This window comes from Canis lupus, chromosome 24 (assembly GCF_048164855.1).
Source record: "Canis lupus baileyi chromosome 24, mCanLup2.hap1, whole genome shotgun sequence".
Lineage (NCBI taxonomy): Eukaryota > Metazoa > Chordata > Mammalia > Carnivora > Canidae > Canis > Canis lupus.
In genome coordinates, this window is record NC_132861.1 from 38,650,090 (window position 1) to 38,673,034 (window position 22,945).

Genomic DNA, 22,945 nt, shown 5'->3' on the forward strand with positions numbered 1-22,945 from the left:
TTGGTCACTTACAACTGTAGTGTGGATGATGTTTCTCTCCTAGCTCTGGTCTTAGAATAGAACAGAGTAACTCAGGGCTTAGGACACTCCCAACAAGGCTCACTATTGAACTCCAGTGATAATCATTTAAAATTATTTACTACTTGTATTAAAATAGTTAATTAAAGAATATTTAGAAATTACAGAAAAGCAAAAAGAAAATAATTTAAGTCAGTGATTATAATAGCTGATACTTGAGTGTATATTTTTTTAGCCTTTTAAAGTATACACATAATTTTTTTATGTGATTGAGGTCAAGCTGCAAAAACAGTTTAATACCCTTTTTTACCTTAATATTTTATTGGGTATTTCTAAGACATTGAAATTATTTTTAAAAATTGATTTTAAGAGCTGTTTATATTCCACCACTAAAATGTTTGCTTTTTTTCACTAATATAAATAATTCAGCAATTCATAATTTTAAACATAAATCTTTGGCCATATTTCTGAACTTTTCCTTAAGATATGTTCTTAGAAGTAGAGTTATTGAATCAAAGGTTACATAAATTTTAGAACCTAGGCATTTCATGACAGTAATATATTTTAAAATATATATGATTAGTATTGTTGATACCACAACAGAAGCCAAAACAGAAATAGTCTTCCCTGAAACTATTACCTGAAGGTTTTTTTTTAAAAGACCTTATGTATTTATTCATGAGAGACACAAGAAAGGCAGAGACACAGACAGGAGAAGCAGGCTCCTCACGGGGAGCCTGATGTGCAGGGGCTTGACCCCTGGACCCGGGATCATGCCCTGAGCCGAAGGCAAACACTCAACCGCTGAGCCACCCAGGCATCCCCATTACCTGAAGTTTAACAGAATACTGTGACTTAATGACATGAAATCCTAAGTAGAGAACTAATTACGATAGTATTTCATTTACACACAGTAACACACCTTCCTGAGCAGGGATTTATGGTTCAGACAACAGAGAAGTGTTTTAAGTACCACGGAACAAGAGAAGGTGGTGGAACATAATCCTGCAAGTTAAAAAGCTTGGAGTCTCATTCCAGTCTGATACTAATTGTATGAAACAGCTCTTCTAGCATTCTGAGTCTCAGATTTCTCATCTGTGAACTGACAGTGTTGGTCTAGCCCAAAGTTTCTCTGTGGGCAGCACAAGTAACACTTGTGGCACATGACATGTTTGGGGGTGATACAGACCATATAGGCTATAATTTTGGGTTGGTGCATGCACACAAACCATAATTTGGTATGGCACATTTATTTTTTAAAACAACAGTATTTTGGTTTTTAAAAAGAATGGATTTAGAGGAAAGGTTGAACAAGTAATAATAATACAAGTAGGCCTCAGATATCTACAAAAACCATTGAAATGATAGGCATTTGAGACACAGAGCTAGGTGAACAGGGCTAGAATCTGCTTAGAATTCCAGATACAAAAAGCTGGTAAGCAGTGCTTTCTTAGAAGGCAATCTGAGAACCAGGTGGAATTATTGAGATGTATAAGAAGTGAGCAGAGACACAGGCATAGAAATGGTTCAACACCATCCTAGTATTTGCAACTACTTGTACCTTTCACTTTAATAGTGAGTTTCTTTTGTCCCAGCAGGATTTCTCCTTTCTTCTATAAAGGCTGCAGAAGACCTATAGCTGTAACAGGACCTTTCATAAGAAACTGGAGAAGACGCCCCCACCCCAGCTGTCACCATGCTCAGGAGGTTTTTGGACACTCCTCAGCACTTGCTAAAGGAGGGGAGAAAGTCACGGAAGCTGGTACTGGTGGTGGTGTTTGTTGCTCTGCTCCTGGACAACATGCTGCTAACTGTAGTGGGTATGTTTGAGTGTCTTTGTATCAATTCATAATTAATAAATTATAATTAATTTGGGTTAATTTGCTCTGGGCCCCAGCAGGCAACAAACACTTTGCTAAAACTCAGCAGTAAGTGGACTTGAGAATTTCTGTTTTTATGCTTAGAAAACTCAAAATAGAAAATGAGGTTCAGAAATGTTATGTGACTTGCCTTAGGTGCCAAGTTGGGGTTCAAGTCCTGTCCAACTGACCCCAGGGCTGGAGCTTCTTGCACTATACTTTCTTGCTTCTACCATTTTCATGCTGTCATCTCTGTATTAGAGCTGAAACAGTAAGACAGAGCCTACCTTCTTTGCCCTCGGCTGTGGAAGTAAACATCTGATGACTTGAAATTTCCCCTATTCTGTATGTGTGTCTAAGAAAAATTATGAAAACTCTGTGAGTATTGATTTGTGATTACAACTAAATGTTAGCAAGTAGCTGATTGGCCAATACAGAATTTTGGAGAATGAGGATCAATTGTATACAGGTTGGAATTTGGGCAATCTTTTGTGTTTTTTTTTATTTAAATTCAACTTACTAATATATTGGCACAGTCTTTTAATAGACTTCAAATCATGTCACTTAGACACTTTCCTTGAGCATGAATATAAAGCTCAAAGTAATCCCCCTGAACCAATTAGTGTTAAAAAGTATCCTTAGTTCTTATCACTTGTTCTTCTTGATTTTCAGTGCCCATCGTACCCAACTTCCTATATGCCACAGAGTTCAAAGAAATCAATGCTCCTCTGTACCTTGGCCCCACCACAATTTCTCAGCATGTCCTTACTTCTGCCTTTTCCACCATCTTCTCCTTCTTTGATAACAACACCATGACTGTTGAAGAAAGTGCACCCAGTGGCACAACATGGACAGATGACAATTCTGGCACCATCCCCCCTCCAGTCACTGCAGCCATCCCAGTACAACAAAACAACTGCTTCCAAGGCACAAAGTTCTTGGAGGAAGAGAACGTACGGGTTGGTGTTCTGTTTGCTTCAAAGGCTCTGATGCAACTTCTGGTCAACCCGTTTGTGGGACCTCTCACCAACAGGTATTTCAATGGGTGCAATGTTCTATATGATACTGGCTCAGGAATAAGAGAATGATGGGCTAAGGTATCATAAAAGTAGTTATAAGGGAAAACTCATTGTCTCCAGGGAAATCAGCTGTTTGGAAAGCTGGTTGCCCAAAAGATAACATGATATTGATGAAATGCCATGGGCTTCAAATTTTCTTAGTAGTATAATGACTATTGAGGATCCCCCACCCCACCAAAAAAAAAAAAAAACCAAACAAACAAACCAGTGATCAGAAGTACACTGCTGATGTTATTTCAGTACTCTGGAACATGGCTTGAAGGCAGGACTACTGCAATCTAGAGCAATGGCTTATTAGCAGTGTTTGAGATTATCCTGATGTTTCAAAGGGATATGCACTCTGACTAGGCCATCCTTTCTGGAAATGAGGATTTTGACCCGGGTCTATGGGTAAATATGCATGTTTGTTTATTTACTTATACACATTAATGTTGTCATATCCCATCTGCACACTTGCATTCAGAAATATGTTTTTATCATGTACTCAAATAACTGCATTTCTGCTCAGAATTACATGAAAAAAATATAGTCTCAGTATATGCATGCCTATTGGGAGTGTATCCTTTTTCTTTTTAATTCTCTTTTAGGATTGGATATCATATCCCCATGTTTGCTGGCTTTGTTATCCTCTTTCTCTCCACAGTTAGTAAGTAATTTGCTTCCTCTTTTATTTCTCTCACTGATTACCTTTGATTTTATCACATGCACTACAGTGAAGAGAGTAGGGTCAAATTAGCTAATTAGACATTTGACTAAATGGCCTATGACACTGATTTAAATGGTTTGCAGTTTGGGATATGGGCATTAGAACACTAATGGCAAATCAGTCTAGTTGGAATTTGTATATTCTGCTGTAGAAGAACAGCTACTTTACTTCCTTCAGCTGGGGAAAATTGTAAAAGCTGTCTTAATAGATATGACTCTGTGTGTGTGTGTGTGTGTGTGTGTGTGTGTGTGTGTGTGTCAGTAGTCCCTTGAATGAGGTTAGTACAAACATCCCATCTTTGGGAAGAAGTTTTATTATTTTGATACACAGAGGTAAAGAGCCACCAACAAAGAATCTAAATTGGACAATAGCAACTGGATAATACCAAAAAGTCTACTGCCTTCAAGTAAGGACATTAAAGGTTATAGCTTAGATAGAGAAATAAATTTGCTTAAAAAAAAAAAAAAACAAGAAAGAGAAAGACAGTCTATCCAGTATCAGATAAATGTCCTAATAAAACGCAGATGTAATAACAACAGTAAGTAAACATATTGTTTGGAAATTGACACTGAGAATTAAAATAAGAGGGAATGATGTGTGGGGGTTAGAGGTTAATTGAAGGAGAAGGCCGCATCTGGAGCCATTAGTGGCTCCCTGATGCCTCTGCTGACTCTGCTCCCAATAACATACCTCCTGCTTTTCTTATCTTTTCATTACTTTTCTGCTTTTTCTATTCCTCCTCCTCAAGTTTTCTTTGCTTTCAGTGTACAGCTTTGACTCTTATCAACCAATGCTTAACAGGAATCCATTGCATTCAGGGCTGGAAAGAGCAGAAGCTCGATGTGTAAAGTTCTGAGAACTGCAGCTTACTTGTGAAAATTCTAGGTAAATCAAAGAAAATGAGGCAATTCAAGTTAGAAATGCTCACTGAAATTCTAAAATCTCAGCGCATGCCAAACAGTAAATTAAAAACTAATAGGATTCTCCATTTCATCAAAGAGACTCGAATTCTCTCTAAAAAACTTTATGAGGCACGCATACATCTTGATGGCAAAAGTCACTGGGGAAAGATAAAGAGTGAAATGACTTGGTTCCAGCCTAGGAGTTTATGATACTTGCCAGGGGAGATATAATAAACACCCTGCAAAATAAGTTAATGCTAGAGTATCCCAAACTCTTTAGCTTGAAGTCCTTGCTTAAGTCTATGCAATTACATTATTTCTGCACCATAACCAGTGTCACTATACTGAGTTGGCCTAATTCTAACAGATGTATGGTCTTTAGGGAATCTTATGTGGCATGTCTTTAAGATTTTTAAAATACTAAAAAGGGGCAGCTCAGGTGGCTCAGCGGTTTAGCGCCACCTTCAGCCCAGGGCGTGATCCTAGAGACCCGGGATTGAGTCCCACATCGGGCTCCCTGCTTGGAGCCTGCTTCTCCCTCTGACTGTGTCTCTGCCTCTCTCTCTCTCTTTCTCTCTCTCTGTCTCTAATGAAAAAATAAATTAAATATTTAAAAAAAGAAAAAGAAGTTGATGTCCATTACTACCCTTAAGGGTCCCCAGCTGAGAGCCATAAGTAATGTAATTAAGAGCAAAATGATAACCAACGTTAGGGGGTAAAGTGAAAAAGAAATTGTTTTGGTTTTCCTAAATAGGGTGACCAGCCATCCTACTTTGGAATTCAGGGACCTCCCAGAATGCAAAGTCCTTGGCAAACTGAGACAGTTGGTCACACTATTCTCAAAGGACATAGAAATAGGGGCACCTAGGTGGCTCAGTCAGTTAAGCAACTATATTTGCCTCAGGCCATGTTCCCAGGGTCCTGAGATCAAGTCCTGGGTTGGGGTCCCTGCTCAGGCAGGAATCTGCTTGTCCCTCTGCCTGCTGCTCCCTCTGCTTGTGTTCTCTCCCTCTCTCTGTCAAATAAATAAGTAAAATATTTAAAAGACATTTAAAAAAAAAAAGGACATAGGAATAGCTAACCTTGAACAGACTGGAAATCAGAAGTCCTAGGAGAAAGCACTGGAAGCTCAGCAGAGAGAGACCAAGCATGTGCATGTTTGGGAGACAGTGTGATCATGTCAGGAAGTAATGGGAGAAGATTATAAGACATCAAACAACCAAATACATCTGTAATGAAAGGGCAAAGGGATTCAAATTCTGCTGATTCAGATACTTTGGGAGGAATTCTTCTTTCTTTCAAGGGCATTGTCCTGAAATGGAGATGAGACATGTCTGGATTTACCAAGCTTACCACCAATGCCCTATAATTTAGTTTTTGATAACATATTCCTGTTTGGTACTTAGTCTTGTGTATGCTAGTCTTAGAGTAGATGGAACCTCTTAAAGAGCATGAACTGAATATTCTCTTTATTTCACATCTTCTAGTATAGTTCCATGTTTGATATTACTTGCTACATACTCACTGATCTGATTTAGCTAAAATATTTTCCAGTATAAGATAAGAGGAAATATCTGATTGGATCTCAAGATACTGTTTTCTACCCAATGCCTATGGTCCTTCAATTACATATAGTTTTTGTTCCCTCACTGTAGATGACCCAATGAAGCCCAACAATGGCAAAGGTCAAATCGGAGTGTTGAATATGAAGAATTGAGAAGTAGGGTCTAAGGGCATTGTACTTTTCAGACAGCCATGATTCCAGTGGACAGGATGTTGTGAGCTTTGGGCAGGAAATGTGAAAATCCAGACTTCCATCCACTGGAAGTGATGAATTGGTTTATGCTTCTGTGGTTTCTCTGTCTTCACGTCAATTAAAATGCAATCCTGATTAAGGTGTGAGAGATTAGAAAGACAACTCCAAAAACAGGAAGCAGTGATCATGCTTTATTAAAACATATGTATGGTGGCTCATATCTACAATATCATGGGCATATTTTCTGGTGGAAAGGGAATAAAGACAGTTTGCTAACTGGAGCATTCTTACTATTCTCTATACACAGTGTTTGCTTTTTCTGGTACCTATACCCTACTGTTTGTGGCCCGAACCCTTCAAGGCATTGGTTCCTCATTTTCATCTGTTGCAGGTAATGCTGACATCTTGCGTGCACACACACACACACACACACACACACACGTGCACACACACACATCTCTTACCATATCTTACTACCCTCTAAGATTTGTATGAATAAATAGGAAAGTATTCTGGTAGGCAGAAATTATGATTCAAAAACAAGATAATTATAGAGTTGTCATCAGTGTTCTAAATCCCTAAGCCTGACATAACTTCCTCTGATAATATTTAGATATAGCCAGCTAAGGTCAAACCAAGCCCAAGGTAAAACCAAAAAGTAAGCCCAGCTTTTATTTAATGCCCTTCTATGACCTTTTCTCTTCCTCCTCCTTAACATTTTATAAGAAGAATAATGCTAATACTACCAGTAACACTATTACATTTTGCAAAGTATCATCAAAAACAATATTTAATGTAATCCTATAAAAGTAGCTATTCTATGCCATTTTACACATGAGTAAATGACATGAGAGCCCAGCCCATACTGTCTTCTACATGTCTTCTGTACTTTCTTCTTCATTGGGCACCTCCATTGAATGGAATAGTGTTCTGTGTTTATAGAATTTCCTTTGACTTACTCCATATCCATTCATTTGGGGAAATGTGCTAGGAAATACAATGAAATGCTATAACAATGGACAGTGGTATTTTGTATTACCCTTGCCAAGGACCTTTGCAGTTCCGACAATATTGCGAACAGGAGTGAGCAATATGGGTGTTGTGGGGGCAGCCCGGGTGGCTCAGTGGTTTAGTACCACCTTTGGCCCAGGGCGTGATCCTGGAGACCCGGGATTGAGTCTCACATCGGGCTCCTTGCATGGAGCCTGCTTCTCCCTCTGCCTGTGTCTCTGCCTCTCTCTGTCTGTGTCTCTCATAAATAAATAAATAAATAAATCTTTTAAAAAAATTGGTGTTGGGGGGTCCAGTATTTGTAAAATACTATGGGTTAAGTTTTACAAAATCCTTCAAACTGCAACTGTATCTAAGATGATCCCTGAAGACATAATAGGGATGGTGGACTAAGGACTAGCAGATCAAGTATTCAGTGAGAGAGGCAGACAGAAGTCTCCTATATGCTAACTCCATACTCTCCTTTCAGGTCTTGGGATGCTGGCAAGTGTCTACACTGATGACTATGAGAGAGGGCGTGCCATGGGAATCGCCTTGGGGGGCCTGGCTTTGGGAGTGCTGGGTAAGTGGCACCTGGCTGCAAATCTAGGTTCAGACACTGCATATTCTTCGAAGATGGCTCCAGGAGGCAAGTGTCCCTAAGGTTCATGGAAGGTAGTATTTTCTTTCCTTTTCTGTCCAATCATGTTTTGAGTCCTTCTGAAATTTTTTTCCAGGAAAGAAAAAATCTCTTTCCCCTTAAGAAGCAAATAGCCCATGAGGTCCTGGGAACGGAAGAAACCTAGTCTATTCCAGTGAGCAGATAGCCCCATATTAGCAGCCACTGTCTCACCTCTACTTCCACACATGGTCAGTGCTTTCAAAATGAGAGGAGTGCTTTGTCAGGTTTTATGCTAAATACATTGCTGATATGATCTTTTTTAATCCTCACATCACTATGAAGGAGGAATGATTGTCTCTATTACAGAGATGATGACTAAAAAGGTTAAATAGCCATCTAAGGTTACATAGCCAAAAAATGTCAGAGCCAGGATATAGACTCAGATTTTCTGGACTCAAACCCCAAGCTCTAAACCATAACACTTTCTTTGAAGTTCATCCCTCATATATATTGATTGACTATACCAACAAGTAGCATTTTGTGAAGCACTTATTATATGCCAAGGACAATGTTAGCACACAGGGGATATAGATAAAAAGCCTCACACATGGTTCCTACCCTCTAGGGGCTCCACAAGCTAGTGGAGGAGAAAACACCAAAGGTCTCTTTCCCTGTCCATACCCACCACCCCCTCACCACCACCACCACAACCATGGGAGAAGAAGGAACAAAATTCCTGCTCTTTGTTAATATCCATTTTCCCAAACACCCAAGCTAAAACTTTGGTATGTCCTCATCTCCTTTATCACTTCTCACTTCCAGATTGTAAACCCAGTATATTCTCTACAGCCACTTCCTCAAGGTTGGCTCCTCATCACATCTCAGTTGGAACCAGCCTACTGCCTGATCTCTTGTGCCTTCTCTCCTTCCCTCAAGGTGCCACCAGAAGAAGCTTTCTCTGCCCAGAGCTGGTGGTATTTCTCTCTTGCTAAAAGACATGTTTCTCCATTGCCCACACAAGGCCAAGTAGATGCTTTATCTAGATATACAGGGCCCTTGACTATTTGGCTTCAACATTCCCCACCTCTACTCTCCCTCTCCCAAATACTTATATTCAGTGACTGAACACCGAATCCTGATTTTCTCCTATTTGTTATCCAACCACAGTCTATCTTATAAATTTTTAAATTTAAATTCAATTTAATTAACATATACTGTATTATTAGTTTCAGAGTTTCAGAATTCATTGATTCATCAGTTGCATACAACACCCAGTGATCATTACTTCAAGTGCCCTTCCTAATGCCCCTCACCCAGTTACCCCATCCCCCCCAACCTCCCCTCCAGCAACCCTCAGTTTGTTCCCTATAGCTAAGAGGCTCTTATGGTTTGCCTCCCCCTCTGTTTTCCTCTTATTTTATTTTTCTTTCCCTTCCACTATGTCCATCTGTTTTGTTTCTTAAATTCCACATATGAGTGAAATCATATGTATTTGTCCTTCTCTGGCTGACTTATTTTGCTTAGCATAATATCCTCTAGTTCCATCCATGTCATTGCAAATGACAAGGTGTATATATATACATATATATATGTATATATATATTTATATATATATCCTTTGTCCATTCATCTGTCATTGGGCATCTGGGCTCTTTCCATAGCTTGGCTGTTGTGGACATTGCTGCTGTAAACATTGGGGTACATGTGCCCCTCAGAATCACTATGCTTGTATCCTTTGGATAAACACCTAGTAGTGCAATTGCTGGGTTGTAGGGTAGCTGTATTTTTTACTTTTTGAGGAGCCTCCATATTGCAACCACACTCTCTTTTATGATTCCTCAATGCTCTTCACTTATACTTCTTCTCTACCTGTCGTATCCACTTGACAAAGTCCTTGTGGCCATCTGAACTCATTGCACTGTAATCTGCACAGTACTTTGCAGGTTGAACCTTTATTGTTGAACTCTACTTTTTACCGTGGTCTAATTATTTGCATTCTACCACATGCATTTTCTCTACTAGAAAGTGAGCTCCGGGGAACCAGGTCTTCTTCATTTCTGAATCCTCAGAACCTCATGTGGAAGTTCATTAGGTAAATGGGGACACGTCACACAAATTAGGAATTTGTGCTTACTCCTGAAATCTGTACCTGTTTTGCTTTTCCAGTGGGAGCTCCTTTTGGAAGTGTGATGTATGTGTTTGTTGGGAGGTCTTCACCGTTCCTCATATTGGCTTTCCTAGCACTACTGGATGGAGGTAAGTCACCATAAGAGGTCACCTGGGTGGCTTAGTGGTTGAGCGTCTGCCTTTGGCTTGGGGCATGATCCCAGAGTCCCAGGATCGAGTCCCACGTTGGGCTTCCTGCGTGGAGCCTGCTTCTCCCTCTGCCTATGTCTCTGCCTCTCTCTCTTTGTGTCTCTCATGAATAAATAAATAAAATTTTTTAAAAAATAGGTCACCAGACAAACGATAGCTGAAGTCAGGTTGGGAATGCACTATGCTGAGTGTCCTGACATGCTCAAAAGATCCAGGACTGCCTTATTCTGGGAAAGAAGGAAGAAACTCAGGGAGTTAGACCTGTGCATGATAAGGTGATATCAATGTGCCTGTTATTGGAGCCTTCAACTAATCAGTAGACAAACTAAGCTGTCTCATTCTCTCCCATTTCCTTTCTTAGCACTCCAGCTGTGTATCCTACAGCCTTCCAAAGTCTCTCCTGAGGTAAGTAGACACTAAGCTCCATTGTCAAAGAATGTATAGAATGGCTATGTACTAAGACTTCTTGATTATCCCTGTCAAAGCATAAGAAGAAAAGTGAAGAGAATGGAGTCAAGGAAAGTAAAAACATACTTGGAATTCCAGATAGTGTCATATTTAGGGTAGCATCAGGGATGATGGGGGAGTCTGGCTTGATGTTGGACAAAGATGGAGGAAGGGCCTTTTGAAGAATCAAGGAAACATTACAAAATTTATATATATATAAACTCAGAACCAGGAGACAATGACAGTGGGACCTGTATGTTCATAGTCATAATACCTCAGAGCTAGAGAAGACCTTAGAGGATGTTTAGATAATCTCTCCCCCAAGAATATGTTTATAGACTATCATTCTATCATGGTTAAATGTCAGAGTTGGTATTTGTCTGACTCTAAGCCAAAGATGGCTCTGGGAAATCCATATCAAACCACAAAGAATGAAAGATAAGGAAATACAGAAAATAAGGGAAAGTTTGATCTAAAAACCTTGTTTTTACAGCCAAGTCAGACAGAAGTCTGGGTAACCTGGGAACCCATTATTTGCAGTTAGGATCTGGAAAGGGAGCAGCCTTGGAGGACTGAGCCCTTAACCTGTGGGGTCTGTGCTAACTCTAAATAGTCAGTGTCAGAATTGAATTACATTATAGGACACTCGGTGCCCACAGAGAACTGAAGAATTTCTTGGTGGAAAACCCCCCACATTTAGTACTAAAGTGTTGTGAGAGGAGAAATGATTTCCCTTTAATATCTTTCTGAATAGCTTTGACTTTGATGGTAGTGTTCTACGTATTCAAAAAATTCAATTATTATTTTTCTGGCTCTATGAAACACCACTGTGTCCATACCATATTTTATTCAATCCTCTATGTTTGAACATTTAGGTAGTTTCCAGTTTTTTGCAGTTACAAATAGTGCTGTAATTAATAACCTTATGTATATGCATTTTTTATAACATTGGAGGTAATCTATAGAATAAATTCCTAGAAGTGGAATTGTTGGGCCAAAGGGCTAATTGGACTTCTTTATTTGTATTTTGTAATTTAGATCTATCTCTTTATTTTGAATTATATATTTAATTTGAATATTTCTGAATATTTAATCCACCCCTGTGAGTATGCAGAGAGGGTAATCATATCAAAACTATTAAATCTATTGCCAGATAGAATGTAGTTAGCACCACAGATTAGAGTACAGTCCTCAGGAAGTTTGAAAGAGGGAAAAGTTTCAGCTACTGAGTCAGGGAATACAGTGGAAAAGAAGGAGCCATTTAAGGCTGACTTTGAAGAATGGGTAGGAGTTGGACCTGTAGAGAGAAAGAAGGTAGTTTAGGCAAAATTAACCATGAACATAGTTTAGGCAAAAATAACCTGCTGGAATGCATGGGAAGAAGGCAAAGTGATTGAGTTTAACTGGAATAAAGATTTTCTGAGGGGAGAGGGAAATTAGAACTGAACATTTAGGCTTGCCTTCTAATCGAGATGTTCTGCTAGACTTGCCAATATAGCTCAAAATGGTCAGAATAAAGCCTTCAGAATGCTTGAGGAGACTTCTGAGTTAATACCTCTGTGCTCACCTTTGGGATTCAGCTCTCTACCTGTGGTTGTCCAAGGGCAAAGTTTAGTGCCAGCAAGATCTAGTGGCGAGACCCAAGACTGGGAATCCAGATAGCCATTGTCCATTGCTGGCCTTGCTGACAATCTACTCTCATCTGGTTGATGATCATTTGAAAGCAGGAAGCATGTCTGGAATATGTTGTCCTGTTCTTTATGACTACCATGGTGTTTGCCTTGCACACAGGAGCTGCACTGCCCGGTGACTCTGTGACATTGGGCAAGTCACTTTATCTCCTTTGATTTGGGTGTCTGGTCTCTTCAGTAAAGGAGTTGATATAGTCTCTAAGGTCCTGTCTGCATATTCTCACATTCTTTGACAATAGGAGAGATGTAAACTGTACAAATGGAAGTTTTTTTGTTGTCCATGTTCTCAGAGTGCCAGGGGGACTCCTCTCCTTACACTTCTCAAAGATCCTTATATCTTGGTGGCTGCAGGTAAGCTGGGAGAGTCTGGGCTTCTGGGCAGGTAAGCTGGGAGAGTCTGGGCTTCTGGGCAGGTAAGCTGGGAGAGTCTGGGCTTCTGGGTAGCCCTGATGGCTCATAGACCTGTCTCTCTAGGCTCCCTTTGCTTTGCTAACATGGGAGTGGCCATACTGGAGCCCACACTGCCCATCTGGATGATGCAGACCATGTGCTCACCCGAATGGCAGTTAGGTAAGTGACCGTGTTCCCCAACTTGGGTGTGGACGGAGGTGTGTACCATGAGCCCTTTCTCAAGTAATTGAGAAGCTCTGTGGGACCTGGGTCTTTGGAGTCACAGAGGCACATTGGGCTTCCTTTGTAGAATTATCTTCTCTGTCCACACCTGTAAATCAAACCTGAGTGGGCAGGTAATACCTCCAAGAAGCAGCCCAAGAAAGGCAGAGTGGAAGGGGTTGAGAGCAGCTATGGAATGGCAACATACCTCACTATGTGGTAGAATGATCAATAAATTTTTAGTCAAAATACCTAGGTTTTCATTTCAGCTCCATTGGCCATGCAAATTTGTGCAGCCATATCAATTTTCTTTTTTTTCAAGGATTTTAAAAATTTGAGTTCAATTAGCCAACATATAGTACATCATTAATTTCAGATATAGTTCAATTTTCTAAGGATTAATTTTCTTATCTCTGAAAGGGACATCAGAATACTATCTAGTTCAAAAGGTCATTTGAGGAAATAAATGGCGTGATATGTGGAAATGCTTTGCACCTGTAGAATATTAATATGTACCACCATTACCATCCATGCCTTTCTCTCTTCAACCACTCTTTTCCTAGATTGCCCTTTTGCTATCTTTTTTTTTTTTAACCTCTAACAAGGTGCTTATGGAGTATGTTATTCTGAGAGAAAGTCCTCCAGTCTCCCCTGCTTTATGGAGAGATGTCCTTGTGACTCATTTGAGTTTAGAGAGAAGGCTCTGGCCCTTCCCAGGAAGCCTGAGGAAAGAGGACAGAGAAGGCTATGAGCCATTCAGTCACTATTGAGAGAAGAGGCTTATGCGGCCAGAGGGGAAGTTGATAAGGACCTGATATGGCTCAGCATGCAATGAAAAGCATTAAATCTAATTTTTTTTTTTAGGGGACAATTCTAAGCAAGTCTCCAAGCTGTACTCCTAGCCTCAAATTGAATTTTTCTGGGCTGCAACTGCCTCTGACCATGACAATTAATTGAGTTAGCTGGTGCTTGGTGCAGAAAAGAATCCTCTGCCCCAAGGCTCTGACAGCTCAGGCTTTTGGTACAGGTGGACAAACACAGCTCAGAACAACTCCTCCCCAGCCCTTCTTCAGGAGAGGATATTAAAAGCAAACTAGCCTTCAGTAACTGGTGAATTGTTGACTTTGGCTTTAATTATAGTTGTTATGACAATTTCTAGTGGGCAGCACTGTTCCTTCTAGGTACAGAAAAGCATAGAGAAGCTAGTGAAACCCAAAGAAACTCACTGGGCTGTTTCTACACAGTCCCTTATGCAGGTGAGGTTACAGTAGAAAGCCCTCAGGAGAGAAAGTCAGAACGCTGAAAAGGCTTTGTCTCCCACCATCCTTTACAACTTTCCTCAATGCTATCTGCATCTCTAAGTCTAGCTTCAAGAAGCTCTCACAGCACCTGGAGAGCTTGTTAAAACTCAGAGTGCTGGGCCTCACCCAGAATTTCAATAGAATCAAATTTACATTTTTTTAAGCTTCCCAGTGGTGCTGATATGGTATCTGTGACCCCACTGAAAAATACGACTAAATGCAGACAACCTGTCACAGGTGTTTGAAGGAGAGGAGACAGTACTTTTGAGAGTGATTTGTAATCCGTGACTGTACTTTCTAAGTGACCCATTTTGTGCCCAATCCTGATCACATGATTGTGACTGTGGATGAGTTATTTAACCTCTTCAAACTCCACTGAAGAAATGGAGATGCTTTCAGGGTTGTTTTCAGGATTAAATAGAGCTATGTATTCTTTTTTCTTTTCTTTTCTTTTCTTTTTTTTTTTTTGGCTTGAGCATTTTTTTATTCTGCATTTTGGGGCCTTCTTGCCCCTGAGCTATGTATCCTCAGGAGCACCAGAGTGTATTAGTCCATTAAGCATCTGACTCTTAATTTTGCCTCAGGCCATGATGTCAAGGTCTTGAGATCAGGCCCCCCATCGGGTTCCATGCTCATTGTGGAGTCTGTCACTCTCCCTCTGCTCCCCCCCACACACACACACTCTTTCTCTTAAATAAATAAATAAAATCTTTAAAAATACATAATGGGATTAGCACAGTGCATGGAATACAGGATATACTCCATAAATAAAAATTGTTACTATTTTCATCATTGTTTTTATTGAAATTATTTTATTTACTTTTAAGATTCTATTTATTTATTCATGAGAGACACACAGAGAGAGGCAGAGACATAGGAAGAGGGAGGAGAAGCAGGCTTCTTGCAGAGTGCCTGATGTGGGACTCGATCCTGGGATCCCGGGATCATGCCCTGAGTCAAACAAAGGCAGACGCTCAACCACTGAGCCACCAGGACGTCCCTTTATTGAAATTATTTTGACAGTCACAACTATGTGTAATTTCTTGCTCCTTGGGAGATATGCTGTGAAAAATATATGTTTGTTTGTAGACATATAATTTGAAATACCTATTTTCCACAAAATGCTACTGAAATGCAAGCTCTATCTCGGTCTTAAAGAACAAACAACAAGAGTTGAGGAAAATCTCATTTAGGAAATTTCCCATCATTTAAAACGATAGTAAAGAGATGTATCTAAGAAGCTAGTGCATTTCCTGGAGATGCCTATCTCCAGATCTCAGGTAAACAGTGGAGTAGTTATAGTTCTAAATTTTTAAAAGCAATTAAATGGGTACGGTTTGAAACAGATTGCAGCCCTGTACAAATAGACAAATACACTAAGATACGCTTAACTTCCACCCCATGGAAGAGAATATTAAAATCAAACAAGCTATCAACGAGTAACTGGTGAATTGTTGACTTTAGGTTTAATTGTAATCATCACGGCAGTTTCTATTAGGCAGCACTGTTTCCTATAGGTACAGAAAGGCCTAGAGAGGCTGGTGAGATGAAGAAACTCACACTGCTGATTCTGTAAAGTACCTTACGTCAGTCAGAGACATCTGTGTGGTCACACTGCTGGTGTGGGTAGTGGAGACATGAAGTTGGAAGGAGAAGGCCTGGGTTCAAGTCCTGATCCTGTTACTCACTGGTTATGATGATAATAGTTAAGGCTGATGCTCAGAGGGCACTTATTCTGTGCCAGACACTGTGCAAAATGATTGGCATGCATTACCTCATTTAAGACTCACAACGAGCCTGTCTGGTAGGAATTATTATTATCCCCTTTTCTCAGAAATTTCTTAAACTGACCCAATTTCATATCTCCCCCCCTTAAAATCCTGGGCCTTGTGGAACCTCTTGTCATTGACAAGTGTCCCCATGTCCTCAGCCTCTTCTCTAAACACTCCCTTCATCTTCTTAGTCCTGAGAGTCGAATGTTTCCTGAAAACACTGTTTCCCAGCCATCTTGATGGAAATCTATGTTCTTCTAGACTTTGCTCCCTTTTGCTGCTTCTGAATCATTTCTTCTTCTTCTTCTCCTTCTTCTTCTTCTTCTTCTTCTTCTTCTTCTTCTTCTTCTTCTTCTTCTTCTTCTTCTTCTTCTTCTTCAGGTTTTATTTATTTATTTAAGTGAGAGAGAGTAAGCACAAGCAGGGGGAGGAGCAGAGGGAGAGGGAGAAGCAGATTCCCCTCTTAGTGGGGAGCCCAACTCCAGGCTTGATCTCAGGACCCTGGGATCATGACATGAGCTGAAGACAGAACCACCCAGGCAGACCAGAATCATCTCTTCTTAATTCTTCTTCAAAGACCCCAACTCCCTTGAAGATCATACCATTACATTGTACCCCTCCCCACCTCTCTTCATTGCAATCACTTATTGACTCATAGTTACTCCTTCTCATTCATTAAAGTTACCCGGATCATATTCTTTTCTCCTTTACTCCTGTCACCACTTTTGGTGGCTTCAATATCCAGGTGGATAACCCTACCAACATTTTGGTCTAGCCCTTAATCTACTTTCTTGCAATAATCTTTTACAATGATCTTTTTCTCCTCTCCACTTTAACCAATCAAACCTTTATATAATTTTGACCTTGACATTAACTGTATTATCTCTTAAATTTCAACTCCAAGCAGTCCACTTATCAACTCACATATTCCCTGCTCAGATATCCTAATATCCCCATATCAACAAATTTGGGCCGCTCTGAGGTCACCAATCCATTGGCCTCAATTCTTTTTCTATTTCCATCCCCTCTCATGTCCTCTCTTCTTTATGTACTCAATTTGGATTCCATCATGATGTCACTCCTTTGAAACCATTGTTAATTCCTTTGCCCTGCTCTCCCGCTGGGGTTGTCAGCTGGCAGAGCATTATTTCTGAATAAGCCAATCTGATCTCCCACTCCTTGCCTATGCATGAGTGGTGGATCGGGGCTGTGGGAAAACACACAATTGGGCTATCAGTTACACGTTATATTTATAGCTACAAATCTAAAGTAGGTCTTCACATTGCCCAACAATCTTCCTCTAAGTCCCCAATTATGTTCTCCTTCCTATTTTCTGAAATGACAATTTTATACTTGCCCACTCAAACCTCCTCCATACCCTCATCCCTTTATCTTCATCATTCTCAACTCCTAGTCATTGAGAAATCAGAAGCAATGAGATGGGAATGCACATGTACCGTCAATAAGTATACTCATTTTCCTGTGCTTGTACCTATATTCATTGCCTTCTTTTTATGGTTGAAGCATCTCAACTTCTTCAGAGGCCAAACTTCTTCCTCTCTTTCTCCTCCTCCCCTCTTCTTCCTCTCCCTCCTCCTCTTCCCCCTCCTTCTCCTTCCTCCTCCCTTCTTCTTCTTTTCTTCTTCTTCTTCTTCTTCTTCTTCTTCTTCTTCTTCTTCTTCTTCTTCTTCTTCTTCTTCTTCTTCTTCTTCTTTCTTCTTCTTCTTCTCCTTCTCCTTCTTTCTTCTTCTTCTTTCTTCTTCTTCCTCTTCTTCTTCTTCTTCTTCTCCTTCTCCTTCTTCTTTCTTCTTCTTCTTCTTCTTCTTCTTCTTCTTCTTCTTCTTCTTCTTCTTCTTCTTCTTCATTCAATCCCCTCTCAACTATTTCATTGGCTACTTCTTAACACCTTTGTTATCTTGTTTTCCTTTGCTAACTTTTAAAGGTAGGAATTCCTGAAGGCTCACAACTTGGATCTCTATTCTTCTCTCTCTGATGTTTCAGAGGTGATCCCAGCTCTTCTTATGGCTTTAAGAACCATATATAAACCAACAGTCAATCATTTGTATCTGTGCTTAGGATCTGTCCTTGGAAGTCTAGACTTGTACACTCACTGCCTGACATCTCCAATTGTATATCTAATATGCATTTCATGTTTTCCCCAAGCTCTTCCTCCATCTCCAGTCACCCAGTTAAGAAAAAAATGAGTAATACTTGTTTTCTCTCTTTGTCTCATTCCCACTATGCCCATACCCAATTCAACAGAAAATCCCACTGACTCTACCACCATAATAATACCTTTTACTTTATTTACTTCTTTCCATCATGACTTCTAAGATGAAACATTTCTTCCTGGCTTCTGCAAATAGTCTTCTGGCTTCTACTCTTATCCTGTGAACCCTTCATCTAACCACAACCAGAAGACTTTAAAAATATATAAATTAAAATATGACTCTCTGGAGTCATGGAAACTCTACAAAGTTTTCCATGGCACTTGGAATAAATTACAAATTCTAAATTCCAGGCCTACGCTTTCCATTACTTTTCACTTTGTTCATTGTGCTTCAGCTACACAGACTTTCTTTCTATTCCTATAACAGACAAATAGTTTGTTCTTTAAGGTCTTTGTATTTGCATTAGATGTTTTTGTTTGTTTCTGCTTGGAATGCTTTGTTTTGGTTATTTAGATCTCAGTTGAAATGCCATCTTCTCAAAAAAGCCTTACCTGGCCCCTGAATGGAAGTTAGTTCTATTCCTGGTCATACTTGCATAATACAACATTAAATTCTTTTTCACAGAACTCATCATTTGTCAAAATTATCTTTTTCCTTCATTTGTTTACTTATTTATTGTCTGGCTCCCTCCCTTGGAATATAAACTCCCTGAAAGCTAAGATTTTGTCTAGTTTATTTACCCCAGCACACCTGGTACATAGTAAAAGCTCATTAAAAATACTGAATGAATGAATGAATGAATGAATGAGACTCAGAAAAAGTAAGTTACCCAAAGTCAGAGCTAAAAAGTAGCCACGCCACAGTTTGAATCCAGAACTGTGTGTCTTCAAAGCCTTTGCTTTAGAAAAAGCAATGTGACCAGTGCTTCAATTTATAAAATACTTTTATGAACGCTATTCAATTTCCTCCTCAATGTAAATTGGTATGATAGAATTATAGCTTTGTTGTTTGTCAGATATGGATATTAAAACTCAGAAAGATTTAGTAACTTATTCAAGATCATTACCAGGGCAATAGAAAGAAGGGTGAATAGCAAGGCAGGAATTTCACTCCCCCCCCCCAAGGAAATATGTATTTCTTTCTGTAAGGCTGGTGATATTCTTATGCTGATAATCATAATGATTTTATACATGAGAATGGCTCATTAGGGTCATTCTTTAGGAAGTCTAAGTAGAGAGCTGGGAGTACATCATATTGAAGCTAAACAAAGCCCTGCCTCTGAGGAAAATGGAAGTGTAGAGCCCTATGCCAACTGTTCTGGGTTTGCACAAGGACCTCCAACACCTAAAACAAAGTGGTTTGGAATCCTTGAAGGTGACAGAGGGACTTCACTATCTTTTTTTTTTTTTTAAGATTTTATTTATTTATTTGATAGAGAAAGCACAAGCAGAGGGAGTGGCAGGCAGAAGGAGAGGGAGAAGCAGATTCCCCACGGAGCAAGGAGCTTGATGCAGGGCTCAATCCTAGGACCCTGGGATCATGACCTGAGCCCAAGGCAGATGCTTAATGAACTGAGCCACCCAGGTGCCCTGACTTCACTGTATTGTAGTAAATAAGGTGTTTTATAGTAAACTTGGCCTGTCCTCATCTTAGGACTGTGTCTTTCTACAGGTCTAGCTTTCTTGCCCGCCAGTGTGTCCTACCTCATAGGCACCAACATCTTTGGTGTATTGGCCAACAAGATGGGTCGGTATGTAGCCTGAGAATCTGTGGATAGTAATAGGAATGTAAGATGGGAGAGGCTTTTGAAATTGTTCTGCATCTAGCATAATGAACAACTTCTCTGAGGTTGAAACTTTAGGACACATGGATAAAAGCTGACTGCAAGGGAGGATAGGAGTGGGTAGGTGTTAAGGATGATATGGACAAAGGATAGCCCTGAGCTGGTTGTGAATATATGAGGGATAACCTTTACTTTTCAATATTTGTTATCTAGTTGAAGAGCTAAAATAACCCCACAGAGAATAGCTATGAAAAAGCTCAGTACTTTGGGGGCAGTGTCGTGAAACTGTGCTCCCTGGAGCCCTAGAGAGTTCTAAAGAGGTACATCAGAGGCCACCAAGTGCAAAGGGTTGAGGGCTAAAAGGTATGAGTCTGGATTCTGTTCTACTGCAGTGAGAACAGCCTCAATTTTATCTTTGAAGCTCAGCATACAGATTTTTAAAATCAGTTTAAAAACCTTGTAATAGGAAATAAGAAAAGGAAAAAGTTTGGTATTTTTTGTGGGTTTGAGATGCACTTCGTAGACCAGATAAAATACAAATAGGTGAGAGATAGTCTGAATTGGGAAACAGCATGAATTAAGTTTGAGGGTTACTTCCAAGGGGCAAGTATCTTCTGAGCAAGCTGATTCCTTTGCTAGAGGAATAAAGAATATGTCCCACTGTACTTCCTCTGCTTCTACTATGGAAAGTGATATAGAGACAGGCAAGGAGGAGAGCAAGGGAAGGGCTCACCTGGTTACAAACAGATCATGCAAAGATGTCTTCATCTTCTCACATCCTAAGGGGTTCCTGGAATTAGGGGTGGTAGGACTGGCTAGTGTGGTAGAGATGGGGTGGCAGGTGAAAGGGATGTCTCCCTTTAGCACTATTTGCTGATGGCTCTTTTCTTCCAGGTGGCTGTGCTCCCTGATTGGGATGATGGTAGTAGGCACCAGCTTGCTTTGTGTAAGTATAACAAGGTCTAGGTGAGGGAGAGAGAAAGAGAGGGAGCGGGGGAGAGAGACTCAAACATTTAAAGACCATTTTCCTTGAAAATGAACAGAAGGCTAACCTGGCAATGAATGACTGTTGGAAAAACCTTCTGCATAGGTAAGAATTTAGCTCTGGGAGAGATGCCACTAGGCATCCCATTAAAAAAGGTGGGGAAGGAGGAAAGGGCAATGGAGCAGCTATAGACAGAGGTATGAGGCCCTATATATGGGCACATGAAACAATTCATGTTGGTATATATTTATGAAGCTATCAAATTTGTTTATGACATAATTTACTTATCCCACCCTGACAGGACCCCATAAGCCACCAGGGGAACCATCATCTGAGAGGTAGTCTCCAATGCCAGAATGTTTCATAGAAAAAGAAAAAAAGAAGTCCTTTCCTATATTCAATAACCCCCTTCCAGCTCTCTCAGCCTTCATTTCTCCTCCCCGTAATGGGGACCATAAGCACCTTACCTCCTAGGCTTAAAGGTGATAAGACTAGAGCTGTAAAGCACGGAGTACAGTGTTCAAGAAAGGCTGGAGGTCTTGATCAGGAGCATGAGTTCCACATTGACTCCCAGCTTTACCACTTGCTGCCTGTGTGATTTTGAGCTAGATCTATCAGCTCTTTTTGTTTAGTATTTTCATCTGTGTAGAGAGGGTTCTGATAGCCTCTCATAGGGTTGTCCATAAAAACTGCAGCAATGTCTGGCACACAGTAAGCCCACTGTAAATCCTAACCCAAACTATTACTAAAATATAATTACCTTTTGAGGAATAATCCCTAAAATTATTAACCACTAACCTCTAGCCTCTGAGGAGTAAATGTGTTCGGGTAGCAGGTTTAGGTAACAGGTCCTCAGGGAGGCATGTGAGGAATCCACAAAAGAGGAAAGGAAGTCTTTCAGTGGAGGATTGGGAAGGTAAAAGAATGAGTTTCACAAGCTGATGCAGCACCCTAAGACATGCCACTTGCCCCTCTAGACTATAGGTAAATGGTTGTTGGTGTCTTTTGTCTTTTTGTTCCAGTAGCTACCAAATTAGGATTTAACTAAAACCTTTGAACATTGCTAGTAGAAAAGAGAGGAAACTCCATTCAGGGAAGAGTGAGGACAGAGTGTGTCTGGGAGGCGGGTTAAGGAAGGGGAAGAAGAATTCATGCAATAGAAGAGGACCATTAATATATATAATGGAGTCAAACCTGAGATTTATACTTCATCTTGCCACTTACTAGCTTTTTAACTTTGGATGGGGCATTTAACCCAAATGGCACCAATCTAGCTTTCATATCTTTAAAATAGAAGTAAAGGGTTTTTTAGCCTTTTTTTTTTTACATTTTTTAAAATTTAAATTCAATTTGCCAACATATAGTATGATATCCAGTGCTCAAGGATTCTTCTTCATGAGGATATGTGAGAATCCAGATAGATAAAACATGTGGTATATAGCACATGGTTGATAATTGTATATCATGTGAAAACCCTTTGTTTTTGTGGTGACTCAGTTGGACTCCTAATGAACTCTTCCTCCTTTCCTGCTGCAGGTTCCTCTGGCTCACAATATATTTGGTCTCATTGGCCCCAATGCAGGGCTTGGCTTTTCCATAGGTAAGAGTACTTTTAAAGGAGACAAGAAGGGATGCCTTGGTGGCTCAGTGGTTGAGCACCTGCCTTTGGCTCAAGGTGTGATCCTGGATTCCCAGGTTCAAGTCCCACATCAGGCTTCTTGCGTGCAGCCTGCTTCTCTGTCTGCCTGTGTCTCTGCCTCTCTCTCTTTCTCTCATGAATAAATAAATAAAATCTTAAAAAAAAAAAAAAGGCGACAACAAGCCCCTGAATTTTGGCTTTGGGTCAGATCATAAGAGGTATATGGAAAGGCAGAAGGAGGAAGAGGGTGGCTGACAAAGGTGTGGGCTCTTAACTCTTACCAGGAATAGGTGTTA

General features: G+C 40.2%; 1 protein-coding gene across 6 annotated transcripts in view; it reads left to right on the forward strand.

Annotated features, from left to right (window-relative positions):
* The window catches only part of SLC18A1 (solute carrier family 18 member A1), a 45,524-nt gene that overhangs the window by 20,603 nt on the left and 1,976 nt on the right, over window positions 1-22,945 (forward strand). For all 6 annotated transcript variants that reach the window (XM_072796385.1, XM_072796391.1, XM_072796388.1 and 3 more), the window contains 12 exons: window positions 1,617-1,838; window positions 2,550-2,910; window positions 3,544-3,602; window positions 6,628-6,711; window positions 7,801-7,893; window positions 10,099-10,188; window positions 10,610-10,653; window positions 12,677-12,737; window positions 12,861-12,956; window positions 19,914-19,992; window positions 20,920-20,971; window positions 22,547-22,610. In XM_072796385.1, coding sequence (XP_072652486.1) covers window positions 1,715-1,838; window positions 2,550-2,910; window positions 3,544-3,602; window positions 6,628-6,711; window positions 7,801-7,893; window positions 10,099-10,188; window positions 10,610-10,653; window positions 12,677-12,737; window positions 12,861-12,956; window positions 19,914-19,992; window positions 20,920-20,971; window positions 22,547-22,610 — 1,207 coding nt within the window. In that variant the 5' untranslated portion in view covers window positions 1,617-1,714. The remainder of the gene's footprint in view (window positions 1-1,616; window positions 1,839-2,549; window positions 2,911-3,543; window positions 3,603-6,627; window positions 6,712-7,800; window positions 7,894-10,098; window positions 10,189-10,609; window positions 10,654-12,676; window positions 12,738-12,860; window positions 12,957-19,913; window positions 19,993-20,919; window positions 20,972-22,546; window positions 22,611-22,945) is intronic.